The sequence below is a fragment of the Argiope bruennichi genome, chromosome 5 (assembly GCF_947563725.1).
Source record: "Argiope bruennichi chromosome 5, qqArgBrue1.1, whole genome shotgun sequence".
NCBI lineage: Eukaryota > Metazoa > Arthropoda > Arachnida > Araneae > Araneidae > Argiope > Argiope bruennichi.
The window spans coordinates 14985717-15003958 of record NC_079155.1 but is presented as its reverse complement, the minus strand read 5'-3'; the positions used below and the strand labels follow the sequence as shown (position 1 = coordinate 15003958).

General features: G+C 28.7%; 1 protein-coding gene across 1 annotated transcript in view; it reads right to left on the bottom strand.

The window, feature by feature from the left end:
• LOC129968817 (uncharacterized) overlaps window positions 1-1042 on the bottom strand; it is a 30679-nt gene extending 29637 nt beyond the window's left edge. Inside the window, exon 1 of the mRNA XM_056083084.1 lies at window positions 179-1042. Coding sequence (XP_055939059.1) covers window positions 179-236 — 58 coding nt within the window. The 5' untranslated portion in view covers window positions 237-1042. The remainder of the gene's footprint in view (window positions 1-178) is intronic.
• Window positions 1043-18242: the final 17200 nt, after the last annotated feature.

Here is an 18242-nt window from a genome sequence, read left to right as displayed (position 1 = left end):
CATTTTTCTTTTATTAATATATTTCCATAACTTATAAGGTATTTTTTTAAAGTGTCTTAACTAAAAAGTACCTCCACTGAATTAAAGGGCAGAGAAGTTAATTTGCGTTGAAATTAAATTTGGTTTTTCAAAAGCCATAAATAAAAAAATGCAACTAAAATACTTAAAACAAACTTACCGAACTGTAAAGAAAATCCTAAAAGTAAAAAGAAAATAGGCAACAGTGTTTCTGCCATTGCACTTTTTCTGTAAAAAGCTAACTTAAATAAAATTTGATACCATTTGATGTTCTAATTCACAGTTGCAATATTTCAATAACTGCATTTTTTATTGCATTCTGTTGTTCGAAATTAATTCCCATACAACAGTTCCATGCAAACGATATTGCAGACTCACGTGAATCAGCTGCGAAATCCCGCAAATGCACCGAAGTTCTCTTTGGTCAAGCGCATGCGCCCCCCATGACGTCATACCCAAAACAGAGTGGGCCATCGATCGGATAAAAACTCACAGACGATTTCTTCATCAATATTAAGTGAAGTGAAGAAAGGAATTCGCCAATCTCATTAAGGGGGTGCGCAATTCGTTTCGCGCCAAATCGTTTGCCATGCAAGCTTTGATTTTGTCTTCCCTTCGGCATATCTTACAGTACTTGAGATAGGTTCGAAAATCGAATTCGTTGTCGCAATTTCTGAGCATGTTCAAAGTGATTTCTAAAGCTTGAACTACGCTGAAATTTGATCGAATCTTTTCTGTACAAAATGAAATGAAGTTTGTTGCTAATAAAGCGTTTACAAATTAGAATTCTGCGCATGCCTGGTTTTTCAGAGACCGATTCAATTTCGAATAACTTAATTTGTAGTCCGGTCCTGGTTCAGCCAATGACATTTTAATTTATTTCCTTTTTTAATTCCAATTATTTTATGCAAAAAGGAACATGCGAGTCAATATGCGAATAGATGAAAATTTGGGAAATAGATGGAAACTTGGCTATTTAAGAATTAGGAAGGTGGAAGACCTGAAATCCTCAATAAAACATAAAGTATTCTTTATCCTTATTGATGATACGAATAAAAATTATCATCCCTTGCTAGTAGTGTTATTCCGTATGCAAGCTAAGCGAATTTCAGGAACTATACTTAAAAAAGAACAGCTAATATCCGGCAGCTAAATAAATTTCCGGAATTATGTTTCAAATCTAATTACCGGAAGCTTTAAAAGAATTTCTTGTCTTTGGTTAGGATGCAGATTAAAGACGGAAATAACGATAAGGGATAACCTTCTGGGAAATAAAAAAAAAAGAATTTTTGTAAACGTCAGAGATAAGGTCTACAAAAGAGCTCTACCAGTATATCTCCTAAAGTAACATTCCCTTCATTCAAGTTTAAAATAAAATTTTTACCATTCTCTCACCAACAAATATACCATTCTTCTCCCAATATTGTTAGCATTGATGAGCCTGAGAAACTTATCAAATATTTATTTGGTATGTAATGAATTTATAAAATAAGGAAATATTCTTTTTGGATTATTTTTGTTCAGTACTTTGCTACCAACGCGCCAAGTTGGCAAGCGCCCATTCTAGGGTTGCTCCCTTTTTTGTAACTGCGCGGGGTCATGACCCGCCAGAACTGCGAAGAACTCGGAACGCGATGCTTACCGTTGGTAGTGGGGTGACTCCATGCCCCTTCTCATAGAAATAAACCGCATTTTATAGAAGCATCGTTTTCATCCTTATAGCTACATAGTTAATTTCAATTAGTTACACCGCATTATTTAGTTCTCAATCTCAATTGTGGAGCCATCATAGACCTCCACAACAATTTTCAAAAACCTTTACCAATGCTGCAATTTATGAATGTGCTCAACTGTCACTGTTCCGAGAATCGAATGAATTGGTAAAACAACGGACCTTTGGAATCAGCGGAAATGATCTCCATATAACTTTTTCGCATATTCTTTTATAAAGATCCCTCTCTCATCTGACCATCACAAAAACTTGTGAATTTCAGGACACTCAGACGTAAGACAAAGAACGTCTTGCATGGACTGGAGTACAGTAGTTACAAAATATTAGTCTTTGGTGTGAATTTAGCAATTTTACTGGATCCATCGAGTGATTTTTGGCAAGTTTTGTTGACGGTTAATCCCCATCATGCCATTAAAAGTATCCGTAAATGGAATTTCTGCTTTAGATGGGAGAGGGGGGGGGTTCAAATCGATTGAAACTAATCCTATACTAAATTTGATATATTTAACTCGTTAAGGATCACACGATACATTCAGTAAAAATACCAAATTCCCTCCAAAAGGCTAATTTTTCGTAACTACCTACACCAGTGCTATGCAAGCCATTCTCTGGGTTAACACCTTTATTAGAGAGTATGCGAGAAAGATTTGAGGGAACCATTCCGGCTCGTTTAAACTCTTTATTCCATTACTTAATAGACTTTATGGGCAACAGAATTTCTTTCATAACATTGTCTATTCCCCATTTGAACATAAATGTTCTATTTATTTTCATAAAGCCATGAGCTTCACTGCGGTTTTTTCTTCTTTTTGGCACCATTTCTTAAAAAATGTTGTTGTGACTTATGGCACTTTATAAGCCTGCTGTCTTTATCTGTCAGTGATTTAAGCCAAATGAGCGTCTCTTGTTTTTTCAGTAACGCCAACTAGGGCCAAGAGTGCGACTTAGCTACTTCGTGCGTCACATTCGCTTGCACAACCACTTTTTGCAAAGGCGGGGATGTACATTCACGCAACTCACAGATAGAACGCAGAACAACCATGCCCGAAATGGGACTCGAATTCGGACTCCCCCAACACGGGGAAGACGCGCTGTTCCTACGCCAGGAAGCCAGTATTTCGTAAAAAATAAACTTTTTATACGCCTTTCATGTTTATGGAGTAGGTACCACCTATTCAACGATAAAAATCTAATAATACTTCTCTCACATACGTATTTCATGTTAACAATTTGTAATCGGAGAAATTGTTAACATGAAACATTAACATTTTGATCACTCTACATAAAATTTTAAAAATTTTAACCTGAATAGCAATTTGACTTGATTTATGGTCAAGGAATAAAATTTTCCGTCCTGTGCAGATCTCTGCAGGCATGAATATATCAAACAGACATGTATTAATATCAAGAGAGATATTATATATTCAATAACATATCATATTTAATAACTCTCTGACATATTTTGAAATGTATTAGCAAACAAACCAATTCACTTAATTAACAAAAAAAAAACGTGCTGCTGTATAATGACAGCTTCATTCATACCAGTTGCTATTCACAACTGTAATGTCACTCAATGTATCACTTTGCATCTCTCAATGCAAAATTTTAACAATTTAGGAGAATTTTCCTTAACAATTTAGGTACCTACTATAATACAAAAATTCATCTTACATTTTTTGAAAAAAATTTTAAAAAATAAGATTTTTACTGATCTCAATATACAATTTCTCTCAATATTAATAACGCTTAAAAATATTTTTAAATATCTTTCATAACATTTATTATTATTATTATTTTAGTGATGCGATGAGGCTAGTATTCTGACACAAAATAATTTTGCAGGGTAAACTGCGCCGTGTATTTGTTTAGAAATTGCATTTATACACAAGCTTTTTGCGGTAACATTGAATGCATTTCTTTATGTACATTTTTCGCTATAATAAAGTTAGTGATCGATTTCCAATTAGGAACCTATGTCGCTAGGCTGATAGGAGGTTGCAAGTAAGTCAGTTATTTTCCAAATTACCAAATAAATATGCAATTGTATGTAAGAAAAGTATACACATTATCGATAAAATAGTAGGATTATATTAGTACTTAATGAAGCATAATTATATAAGTTCCTATATATTTCGTTATGTTCCCATGGGGGAAGAGCACCTTAGTGTTGAGGATGAGAAGCTTCCGGCATTGTAGTTGGTTCTCGCCACCCGGGAAAAAGGTGGGAGAATAGCTACCTCTCATCAAAGAAGGAACGTACTTCTCACGGAAAAGGTTGTGTCGTAGCCGGTAGTGGCCCTGAGGACTCACCCACAGTTCCCGCCAGTGTTCTATTGCGACAGTCCGGTCATTAAAGTTTTTCCATGTGCCTTAGTGTGGATAGGAGTAGCCAATTTGTGCTTAGTAATATATTTCGTTATGTTTAGTTATTAGAATACTTATAAAACCGAATATTGTGCTTTAATAAAATTGAGTACAAATATAAATGCCGGACAATCATGGATTTGTATATTTGTACATCAATCATGGTATTTGTATATTTTTTACATATATATTTATTTGGCAGCTAGAAAATTAAAGTTTTAAAAGTGACTTTGTTGGAACCTCCTATCAAACTAGCAACCTAGGCAGATGTGTAATAGTAAAAAAATAAACATAAATGCAAATAAAAGAAAAGAATAAAAACATTTACATAAAATATGTCATTAATTTGTTTAAAATGTGCTGAAATGTAAAATAAAACTGTCGATCTTTTTAAAATAGGGTCTTCATAATAAACACTGCCTAGAGCCGCAAAAACCCTAAGTCCGCCACTATATAAAGTTAGGAAGAAATTTTAGCGATAATATAAATAGCATACGAATCAAATCTAAGAGAATATCACGCAACCGTATTTCGGACTAAAAGTTCAAATCTCCTTTAAATTAAAAAAAGAAAGAAAAGATGGAATATTACATTGTTCATTCACTAGTTCGCTACATAAAACAGAATTCGAAATTGAATTCCTTGAAATAAGATAGATTCTCCACCACTTCAATCTATTTTGCGCAGAGAAGCATACAAGAAAGCAAGCCATTAGAAAGCCAATTTCCATTTTTTCTTTTTTCGTTTGATTTCCGCCTTTAGGCTGCTTGCATTTGAAGACAATTAGAGAAAATGAAATAAAAATGATTCCCAAAATTTCCTTAAAGGGTTGTTCGAGTTTTGGCTCCATTCCAAAGAATATTTCAGCGAAATTACAGGGATACGCTCCAAAAGCGAACGTGATACTCGCGCTTAACAACAACAGATCACGTTTCCAGAATCACGCCGCTTGCAGAAAATTGTCGTGATAAAAATTATGATAATACTGGACAAAAAGGCAAATGTTATGTTTGTTCTGAATAAAATCAATATGTCTGAGATTTCACGCAGTAAAAATATTTCACCTTCCATTTTACTTTGGAATTGCGAGAATTCCATGAAATTCGAAAAGGATTGATATCTTTTAACTATTTTAAAAAGTTGTCATATTTTTCAGAACAGCTGAAAAAAGAGGACTTTTTTATTTCATTTACAAATAACTTTATGTGTTATTGTTTTAAATATGTTATATGATTTGTAATGATTATTTAAGTAACAGAACAGCTGTAGATCTTTTACCATCATGGTAAATAATTATATTTACAAATCATTATTCTTAATTCTATTAATTCTCTGTAAGACAAATTTTTGAATTTAGAATTACTAAGTTCGATAAGTAATTACATTTTTAGGTAATAGGTCCGTATTAAGAAAGGGTTTTTCAAAATTTTATGTTGATTTTTAATAAAGTAAAAGTTAATCAAAAAAATTAATCATAATATCACACAAAAAAATTTTTACGTTTCTTAAATTTTTTAAAAAAATTCGATTTTATTGATAACGATCTTATTTCCGAGCATTTTTTCTTTAATACAATTAAAGAAAATAATTAATTAAATACAATTTGTATCAATACTAAATATGAATAAATACTATTTGTAACAATATTATACACGAATAAATGCAATTCGTAACAATATTCACTATGAATAATTACAATATAACAATATTAAATATGAATAAATACAATTTGTACCAATATTAAATCTGAATAAATACAATTTGTGACAATATCTTTTTTTTTTTTTGTTGCAATGAAATTTAAACATATTTTATTATTTCATCGATCTACCGTTTGTGTGTTTTTACCAGTGTTGGAATTATGATGAAGAAAAATATTTTCTTCCGATATATTTTTTTAAAAAATTCTTTCGATAAATTATAAAATTTTATTTTCACTTCATCTTTTATTAACATGTTTTTTTTCAAATCGGCATTCTTTCTGTAAATCACATGATGTAGAAATTGTTACTCACAAAATGCAAAGACTATTGCAATCAAGCTAGACGGTGTTATACAGTGTTAGCAAATGAATACTAAAACGTCATAATGTTACGATGATTTGGACAAGAAGTTCAAAATACAAGATTTTTATGTTACTCTTATGCATTCAGTATAATTCCGATATCTCATAACTTAATCAACTCTAAATACATGATATAAATAATTTATATGTTACATTTTTAATATAAAAGATCTTCAAAACTGATATGCAACATTTTCATCATATTGAATAGTATACGGTATACAATAAATTTTTGTAGCTTGTGTTTGTATATTTGCTATTGTGCGGTAACTCAGATTTTTTTTCTTATGTAAAGTTCTTGACATTTCTGCATTTCGTGAGTTAAAAAGCATTTTATTTTATTTTTATTTTTTATACTAGCCGCCTTTAGAGACCAATTAATTCGCCAGGAGTAATGTTCTATATAATTTTCAATTAAATATTTTATGCAACTTATTCTCTTAATAACTTCTTCAGTAAAATATTTTTAAGTTCCAGATCTTGTAAGATTTTTTAAGGTTAAAGTTTACATAATGCGTAAGACTTCAATATAACTCGTGCTATTACAGAAACCTTGATTCTGTACAATATATGTTTCTAAATTTTCAGTTAGATCCAGGACATTTGAACTTTGAATTGAAGTGGAAGTGATTAAATTTCAATTAATAAAAAAACTTTTTATATTAAAACCAAACATGTTTTCTTAAGAACGACAATACAAAAAAAATCCGTTAGCATTGCAGTCTTTAATGCAACGAATCGTTCAGCATTCAAGTCTTAAGTACACTAGAGAAATTTTTTTTTATAATTTACGTAATATCTCAAAGAATTATTCAAATAAAAATTACAATGTCTTATAAAACTGAGTTTTTAGATATGCTTTCAAAGGGGTTTAAATTTAATAAATAATAATAAATTTATTTTCTTCAGTCAGTAAATGTACTTTTGAAAAAATTATGAAGTCTAAGTTTTATAGAGCCCTTTGGTCCTAAGGGAAAATATTCAGTGAAATATTCTTCCTTTCTAACTTTTAAATAATTTTTTAAAGCGTTTCTATTTTCTGCGACAAAATGTGATCAAGTTATGAGGTTCTGAATATCAATATTTTAGAAAAATTAATAGTTTTATAATATGAGGCCAATCAGCCTTAGGAAAAATCTGAATTCTGATTGGTGTATTTTCTTTGAAACGATAAATGGAGTGGTTTAAATCCGTACATGTTCATGAGATAATATTCAAATTTAGATAACTCAGTTAGTGCCAATACAGTGGGCCTTCTTTGTATTTAAAATGTAAATGTCTCAAGAATATTTTTCTAAATATGACTCATAGGACCAAGGATTTACATAAAAATATGAAATTCGGTATTGATCAGAACATTTATCAACTCATGATGCATAAAATAGCACTCTTTAATTAAAAAATCGCTTCGATGTACACATATCCACTCTTCCAAAAGAGATAAAGATGAGTAAGAAAGATAAATGTGTCAAATTTGGTAGTTCTAAATCGTACGGTCTAGCATGTAGAAATCCAACATACATACACTCATACACACAGACAGAATGATTTTTATTATATGAAGAGATTTAATGCAAGGTATCAATATATTCAGCATTTCATCTATTGTTCAGTATTTAATCTCATTTAAGTTGGTATTTCGTAACTTATGCACTTTTTTATTGACATATAACGTAAATTATAATATTTATATTTTTTTATATCTCAAAATGTCGTTTTATCAAAAAAAAACACATAGAAAGATGCACATGACATTTTGATACAACTTGTTCTACTGTCGACATGTGGCATTTTGAAACGACATACAAATATCACATATCAATGCAGCAAATACGAGCGCAGATGTAATTGATCTAAAAGTGTTATCAATAAAATTATTTGGAAAAAAATTGATATATGATTCTTTAAAACAATAATGACGAAATGTAATATTTTTCTATAACGTATTTTTGTTTTTTACACATATTTCAACGAGTTTTTTTTTTTAAATTTTTTTTTGCATATATTGTGTAAATTTTGTTATTTTACTAATGTATTTAATATTAAGTGCAATATTTCGTATTATTGCCAAGTGCAGGGCAATGCTTCTAATTATCTTGTATTTCACAATATGCATATTATAAATCTTTGTTTTTGTAATTTACATATAATACAGTGGGCTCATTTTGCTTTATATTTATATTTCACGTTCGTATTTACGTCACATATAGCCTAATTTTTGTTCGTTTTATTCTTAGAACATGTATTCATTTTTTAATTTCAATCATAGCATATTATTTTTCTCATATGTTATGTCGTACTTCATTGTCTTTGTGTAATCTAATTTTTCTCTACCATTTACGTTTCCTGTAGTGTGTTTTCTTTGAACGAAGTCCGCCTACATTAATATCAAACAAGATAGAAGCTTCAGGACTTCTAAAGTTGAAAACAGGTTATTGTTATGATGTTTAATGATATGGATTAAAATAATTAAGAATTAAATTAAAAACAAACAAGTAAATAAACTAGAAATTCGCTTTTCCTTCTGACAAAATAACATTTTTTTTTCTATCAAACGATGTTATGTTTTGAGCCAGTAAAAAATCTTTTGGTTTTTAACAACTGATTTTATTTGTTACTCCGCTCAAAAGTAATTTTGCAATGTTTTCTTTACGATTTTCTTGCATACTTTTACAAAAAGTTATTTCTACAAGATATGTTCAAAAAGCGTTGTGCTTTTTTGTTGTACTTGGCAAATGATTGTTTTTGATTGCCATTTATAAAAAAAAATAAAAAAAAATAAAAAAAAACACTTTGGCATTAAAAATTCTTTTTGCCAAACGATACGTTTCCCCAGTAATAACTTTTTATTTTGTTATTGGATCTGTATACTGCCTTGATTTTTAATCTTATTTAATCTATTACTTCAATTTCATTTTCTTCTTACCAACCCTTGATTTCTGAAATTCTTAATTTTTTTAAATTCTAAATATGTTATTTAAATTTGAAAAAATACATTTAATATCTTCAATGGATTATTTTTGAGGGAAAAATTTAGGAAAATGTTTGAGAAAAGTGCATCTTCTCAAAAACAAATTTGGCTCATAATTTGATGCAAATTTACAATGTTTGGGAAAAGTGTATCTTCTCAAAACAGAATTTGGCTTATAATTTGATAAAAATTTTCAATGTTTGGGAAAAGTGTGTCTTCTCAAAAATGAATTTGGCTCAAACTTTGATACAAATTTCCAATGCTTGAACAAAGTCTATCTTCTCAAAAAGAAATTTGGATCATAATTTGATACAAATTTACAATGTTTGAGAAAAGTGTATCTTCTCAAAAATGAATTTTACACAAATTTACAATCTTACAATTCATATGCCAAATACAGGTTTAGATCATCATTATTTTTTGCGGTTTTTTATTATTTATTTTTTAATTTTCAGGATGTCGTATACACAATGAGACATACAAACATATTTTCAAAAATGTTTATTTCTGAGTATGGAAGATCTAAAACATTTGAATTAATCAAATCCTGAAAATCAAAAGATTAATTTATATATATATATTTATATCCGAGACAATTAAAAGTTAGAATTATTTAGAGCCAATTCAGAATTCTGTCTTTTTGAAAATTATATCAAGTGATAACAATAAGGAAAAAAATGATGGAAATAATTGCAATCATTTTAACAAATGTCTATAGGAGAATTCCGAGAATATAGAGATGGTCCCTTAATATAAAAGATGAAATAACTCCGAAAAATATCGCTTTCTCAAAATTTAATATTGTGTTGCAACAAAAAATACATTAATATCTTAAAAAGGAAAATTAAAAACAAAAAAAATGAGTTGTTTCAACTTTTTTAACAAAAAACAGTTTCGGTTTTTTTAAAGAAATAAAAAATGTGCCTGGAGCGTCTTTTATTTTAAAAAAAAGTCTAATCTTTCCCTTTCAACAAAACAGCTCTGAATTTCCTTTTAAGCAATTTATGCATCGTATCTCTCTGATGCAGATTTAGATAAGGAGAGAAAGGCAGTTCGATAAAATATAGATATGATGCTGCTTTTTACACAAAAATATTTTTACTTCACTGCGTAATAGATTGTTTTTGAATCTGATACATCTTCCAAACATTTCCATGTTTTGCTTTTGCTTTTTTTGTCCTTTTCTGATAAATAATATTCAATCTTTCAGAAGTTGTATTCAATTTAAAATGATTTACTGCCTGTTTTATTTTACTAGGCGTTGAAATTACATCGCAGCATTGTTATACCACGCTTAAAAAATTATTGAAGTTTTTAATACTTTCCAAATGCAAATGAATTGGTGTCCTTTTTACTGAATAAGAAAAAAGTTCATGATTCCGATAGTCAGAACAAATTTTGTCCAGCTGAAATATTGACAACGCACGCCCGTATCTCGTAATTACAGGTATTCAAAGCTTCTCAGTTTCCTCCAAGTGTAAAATTACTCGACAAAATTTGTTACTCAATTGTTCTTCAATCATATTATTTTTCCTGCAGGTATTTTTTCTGTTTTCTTTTTCTTTTTTGTTGTTGTTGTGGGTTTTTTTATCATGTGAAAACATGGTGTTGTTTTGGTTTGAAGTTTTTGAAGCCTCAAAATGCGCAGCCAACAAATTGTTGAAGCCTCAAAATGCGTAGGCAGCAAATTCGCAATTTATCGTTTTTATGGCATCAATTTCTCGATTTTATGGTATATAGAAAATAATGCAGAAGGTTGTCACATTTGGCAATTTATCGCCAATTAAAGTTACAACTTAATTTCCAAATTATTCATTTTCTGAATTCTTACGAATTGTCTTAATTAATTTAAATTATTGACCAGTTTAAACCGGTTTGAAACAATCACGAGACTATCAGATTACGCATACGACGATATTTAAAGAAACGATGGGTTTTTTTTTTCATCTCAAAATCGGTAGAGCTCCAAAACTTTGTTTTGCCAGCTAGAAAAATTGAAATATATATATATATTCAATTTAAAATTTTTCATTTCCACTATTTTTTTTTCTTTTTTTTTAATGGGGAATTGGTTTCAGAGGGGCAGTTATTCTAAAGTTTGGAAGAATTGTAACGACGATATCTCGTGATTGTTTCAAACCGGTTTAAACTGGTTAATGACTTAAATTAATTAAGGCAAATAATGACTTAAAAATAAAAATCTCACATGATAACTTGAAATTTGCGATCGTAGCTTTCATTTTTTTATATTCTTCTTTTAAAAGGAACATAGCAATGATCCACTATTTTTTTTTTCTCTTTTCTTTTAATGGGGAATTTGTTTCAGAGGGGCAGTTATTATAAAGTTTGGAAGAATTGTAACGACGATATCTCGTGATTGTTTCAAACCGGTTTAAACTGGTTAATGACTTAAATTAATTAAGGCAAATAATGACTTAAAAATAAAAATCTCACATGATAACTTGAAATTTGCGATCGTAGCTTTCATTTTTTTATATTCTTCTTTTAAAAGGAACATAGCAATGACCCACTATTTTTTTTTCTCTTTTCTTTTAATGGGGAATTTGTTTCAGAGGGGCAGTTATTCTAAAGTTTGGAAGAATTGTAACGACGAAAGCACTAGTGGGTGTTACAAAAGATGTTTGCACCCCACATTTATATATTTTTATGACCAATAACACAAATATATACAGTACACTCTCGAATATCCGATTTGCGACTATCCGGTCTAGTTTTCTTTTATCGTAATTAAATGAGGAAGGCAAGGCCTCCATTAAGGGTGTCTATTAAATAATTTATCATCTACCTAAAACTATAAATTTTGATTCTTATCTAAGCGTTATCTTTTCATATCTGTGTAATCATTAATCAGTGAAAAAGGAAATCATTTTGAGCCAATTTTCTTAAGAATCAGGCGTACGACTTACGCTAATGTTTTGTTTATGTTTGATAAATTTAAATTAGGCATTACAGAATTTATGTTAAAATGTGAACAGTTTATATGCTTTAACTTACTTTTTCTCTAATTCTTGAAACGTGCAGTGCAGTATATAAACATATATAAACAGGAAGTACAGAACCTTCTGTTTTAACTCTACTCGTTACCCGCTACTGCTACTATGATTCAACGGTCCGCGGCCGCGTTCACATTCTACGTGGCTTAAGATAAATGGAAGGCTTAGTACTCAATAAGAAGTGAGAAAATTCGTATTGTAATAGTGAGTTTTGCTATAAAAACTTTGTGTTCTGGTATTGGCGGGTTAACAAATGAATTCATAGAACTACGGCCTATCCGGATTTTTTGTTATCCGGCCTATCGTTCCGTCACATTAGGCCGGATACTCGGAGTGTTGTAGTTTTACAAAGTAGTTTCCTGGAAAAAAATCGAATACCAAAGAATATATTTCTATCCACATTTATTCTTCCATAATAAATAAATTTCAGATCTTTACGATCGAATTAGTACACATTTAATACATTTTTTATATAAATTTAAGGATAAACAAAAAAATTGGAAGAATATCGTAATTTTCTTCTTTAATAAGGAAGTTTTACAAAGGAATTTTTCATGAATACTAAAAGAGAATTTAATCTACTCTTCTTTAAAAATTAATAGTGAAATAACAATGCATATTTAAATTACTTTAAATAATGCATCCCATGGCATATCCAAAATATGTTTAAATTGAAGCTTAACCAATTCTCAAACAATGCTTATTAGTGAAATATAAATCTCAGTAGAATCTATTTCTACTAAAACAAATTTGCATTCCAAATATTTCCCTTCTGATATCAATGAAATGTGCATCAAGCATGAACTGAAATAAATCCCCTAACATGGAATGTTTGTACCGACTTTCTCCTACAACAACAAAAGATAATGAAATGTCACTCACCCGTCGACGTCACGGATTTAATAGGATTAGATGAGCTGTTGCCACTCCCAGTTTGGAAAATAAAATGCGACTCAAAGGAAGAAAGGAAACAAAATGGTTTATTTTGTTCTTTTGTTTGTATCACAGAATTTAATAGACTCTAAAAGACGGAAAATATATTACATCGGATATTTTATTTTGTTAGATACAATTTGGTGAGAGAGACATTATTTCCTGTAGAAAAAATTTATCGTTTGATAAGCGTGAGCAAAAACCGTTCTATTTCAGGGAAAGTTGACGTAAATAAATAAAATTTGAGACCGAATAGTTACGAAAGGATTAAACCGTGCGAATCAGTTGGTGAAAATAAGCACGATTGTTGTTCCATGCAAAGTCTGAAACTGAATAACGAAGAAAAAAAAACTGAGAGGGAAAGAAATCGTCTGTTTTAACAAATTGTATACTAACAATTTTTCCCCCCGACTCCGTAAAGCTATCACTTTTTAAATGTTCTAAGAAGAAGTGAAAATGATTTTTGATCGCTAACTAAACTATATTTTCTAACTACATATAAACTATATTTTACTATAAACTATTAACTATTATTAAAACTTTATATAGTATAAACTATATTTTATAATTGTATTTCCTGTATTGAAATTGATTTGAAATTTGATAACTTTAATTTCGTAAAAATAATAAATAATTTAAATAAGAATTAATGAATACTTTTTTACAGAATGCAGCAATAATTTAAAATAATCGTTTGTAAGTAAAAAAATATAACAATAATAATAATACATAATAATTTCATTCACTTTCATGCTGAATTTCATTTTTTTAAATTTAATTCGAATTTTCTCTTTTCTGTTAAGCTTTAAATCAAGGAAATATCATTTACTTCTCTTTTCTTATGACCAGAATTGTTTTATTTTGCATGTTTAATCAAAATGATAATGATTAGAAAAATTCGATTTCAATTTCTTTAAAAAGTCACATCTACATAAAATATAAATTATTTTTACGACATACTAGGTTTTCCTATTAACTATCGCATTTATATAAAGGAAAACATTAGGCAAAATTTATAAAAGTTTAAAATATTTGTTGCTTCTTCTGCCTTTATGAATAAATCAAATAGAATATCTAGCAACGAAAATGAAATCACCACACATTATTAAAACACTTTTTTTATTATTAAATAATAAAATTTGACATTTTTGGTTAAAATTTTAAACGAATCAGTCAAATATGCTCATTTGAATATAGAATTAAAACAATATAAATTTCCTGATCACAAAACAATATAAATGTCCTCAAAAATATATTAAGAAATAAAAACATATAGCAGTTGCATCTTTAAAAAATTATTTAATCTCAAAACAGCATGATTATTAGTACACAGATGGAATCTGTCTCCAATGTAGACAACCTACACAATATCTCTATGGACACTAGAGCAAAAACGAAAGTAGCACCACTTAGAATACTTTTTATCTAGTTGCAAGTTTAAGAATTTCCGAAAGGTTTAAAAATATAAATGGATAAGAAATAAAAGCATCACTTAGATTAATGTTTATCTGATTGGAAGTTCAACAATTTCCAAAAGATTTAAAATTATAAATAGCATTAAGTACTCCATAATTACTTTTACATTATTATAAAATTAACTATCCATTATATTATTAAAATATTAAACTATCCACAATAAAATTATAAATATTATTAAACTATGCACTATAAAGTTATATATATTATTAAAACTATCCACTATAACTTTTAGTTCAAAATAATTTATCTCATGTGCCTTCCTATTATGAAAGGAAATAAAAGCATCGTATATCCTAAGCTTCAATGAAAAATGAACGAAAAACTCATTAATAATCAGCATATAACTTATCTCTGCATTTATTTATACGGAAAAATACGCGAGTGTAGTTGTATTATTGACTATGTATAACGACACAAACCACATAAAGAATTAATTTTGGGTGGTAACGACAAGATAATTAATAAATGAACGTCATAAATTACCAGATGGTCTTCATGTGTCACCCCTTTGTCCATTCATACAAAAACAAATTAGAAAAATAGAGCCATTCATTTTAATAGTCCCTGATGTCTCATAAGAATCGATTCGAAAGCAAGCAAAAAAAAATTATGATATAATTTCCAACATATATTCTGAATAATTCCCTTTCTTTTCTAGCGAAATAGAAACAAGCTATAGAAAATAAAATGGCAATTAGAGCACTTTCTTTGCTTTTCGAGGTTTTCTGTATTTATTGACGCTCTTATTGAAAGTTTTGTATTTTATTATAAATTAACATTTTTTTTTTTTTTTTTTTTTTTTTTTTTGCATAGCATGCATTTCAAAACTGATACAGCTAAATATACATTATTGTTGTAATTTTAGTATTTTTAAGACATTAATTTTAAATGTTTGATTTCCTATCATTTTTTAACCATTGCTGTATGTGGCATCTTTACATAGAAGTTCTTGAAAAAAAAATAATTAAAAAGAAAACACACCATTTTTTTTAAGTATTTCCATTTACAGAGAAAAATATCATCCTTGAGACTGTTAAATGTTACTTTCTAAAACGTTCATTTACTTTTGATGATTTTTTGAAAGATTTTTTTAAATTTAAAGAAGCCTAACCACCTATGAAATCAGAAAACAATTTGAAATTAAAGTAATCAGTGTTCACTACTTAATGGCCGAAATTTCGAGTAAAAAATTACTTCAATCTGTTGATAAAATGATACATACTATTTTTATAATTCAACTATTTTAAACAAAATTTGAATAATATATGACAAAATTTAAAATCTCGTTATTGGTTTATTTTACTATCCACTATGTCCACGATAATAATGGCCAATGATAATTACTAAACTATTAAAGACAGATACATACTTACAATAGGAAAATCATTTAAATGCAATAAAGACATTTTTGTATTTCTGAAATCAATAAAGGATTTCTGAAAAATTGTGAAATCTAAATTTTTATGCATTTTATCTTCCGTCTGAATATTAATTTTAGTAAAATATTCTAATTACATTAACATTTTAAATTTTTAAAAACGTTTCATACTTCTGCAATTAAAACTATACGCGTTATAAAACTTCGAATTTCATTACTTTAGATCGATGTAATAGGCACCTCGAGGAAATGAAGCCTTTTGATTGGGCAAAGTTATTATTAAAATGATCTACAGGCGTTTAATATAGAGATGTTTCAGAGCTTCATAACTCGGTCATTTGTGGTGGCAGGAGAAAGGAGCTTTTTGTGTTGAAAATATTAACATGTCAAGAATTTTTTACTTAATATGTCTAACAAGTAAGGGCTCAAAAATTTTATATTTCATATATTTTTCAGGAGTACATTTATTGACTCAAAAATTACTTTTTTACGTCATTTAGAGCATTTTTTTCACCAAGACGCAAATGTTTTTCTCGAATGGTTTAGAAATTAACTACAAGAACATAATTAGAATGGGAACTCTGCAGAAAATTTTGCAATGAAACAAAGAGTAATGAAAAGAGTAACTTCATACAAATTACGAATGTTTAAGCCATTTATTTTTCTATTCTTGCATCATATATTAATTCATCATTAAAAAATAAAAAGGGTTTATATTCACTCTGCAGTAAGATGAAACATCCCTTGAATTTGCATTAAAGATAAAATTTATTTTACGTATAATATATAAAAACAATGTAATAAGATCTCAATGTTTTGATGTATTTATGTATTGCAACATTAATTTGTTTTTCCGTTGTAGTTTTAGCCTAATTATGAAAATTCTTTCATTATCGTATATTTGAAGCATTTCTCTCAAGACCAAGTAACTCAGAATTTTGCACAATATTAAACAATATTGTGCAGTATTATATTATATTGTTCGATATTCAACAATATTATACAACATTGTGCGTTATCATATTATATATTCAATATTGAACTATATTATACAATATTGTGCGATATCATATATTGTTCAATATTGAACTATATTATACAATATTGTGCGATATCATATATTGTTCAATATTGAACTATATTATACAATATTGTGCGATATCATATATTGTTCAATATTGAACTATATTATACAATATTGTGCGATATCATATATTGTTCAATATTCACCAATATTATACAATATTGTGCTTTATCATATATTGTTCAATATTCACCAATATTATACAATATTGTGCGTTATCATATATTGTTCAATATTCACCAATATTATACAATATTGTAAATATTGTTAAATATAACACAATATTGTACAATATATGTGTGTTACTGAGGTTTAATTCATAAACCAAATAATTTATTAACGCTTACTTTTAAACATATGCATAAGTGAAGCACGGTGATGAATCTGATAAAAATCATGGTGATAAATCATTGTTGAATCTCGACAAAAATCCAATTTTATTTTTGAATATCTTAACAATGATGCCCTATTAAGAAATGAAAAGCTTCTGGACACGAAGTTAATTAGAATATCAGGTCGTTTTACTTCATTAGATTACCCCACCCAGTCTTATCTTTGGAGCATCATTCATTTCATTCTTGAAGATAGGTGGGAGAGTAAATGTGTGTTTAACTACTCATTAATCAAACTCTAGGAAAATAACACTTCTAGCACATATAGATAAAAGGATTTCTTGTAAGTAACGGGGAGAATATAATAAGATATCCGTGAATATAATTACCTGTCTCTGGAATTAGGTAAGTGTAATCGAGAAGTTGCTCCTATAGATTACTAAGAAGAGCGATTGCAGCGAACTTGAATAATCAGATAGAACAGCAACATCGTAATTAGATTTTAGAAAGACTAATGATGCTTTAAAGTATATGAAAAGTTGTAAGGAAATATTGGGAAGATATAGACGAGTTTAGAGTAAGAAAAAAAATTTCTGGACAAATTGAGAGGCTAGGAAATCTGAATGAATGATCATCAGGTCATCATTTTCTTTGAAATAAATTTTTCTCAAAATCTTTTATTTTCCGATAATCAGCCTTTACGTTACTTTAGGTCTGAAGTGATAGTATTTAGTGAAATCCAGTGGAGTTTTATATAGTCCAAGATCTGCAATTTCGTTTGTTGTTTAACTCATCCAAATGGGCTGGGCCGTGCTGAATATTTCTCATCACATTTAAGAAATAATACTCAGTAAGCACATGATGCTTTC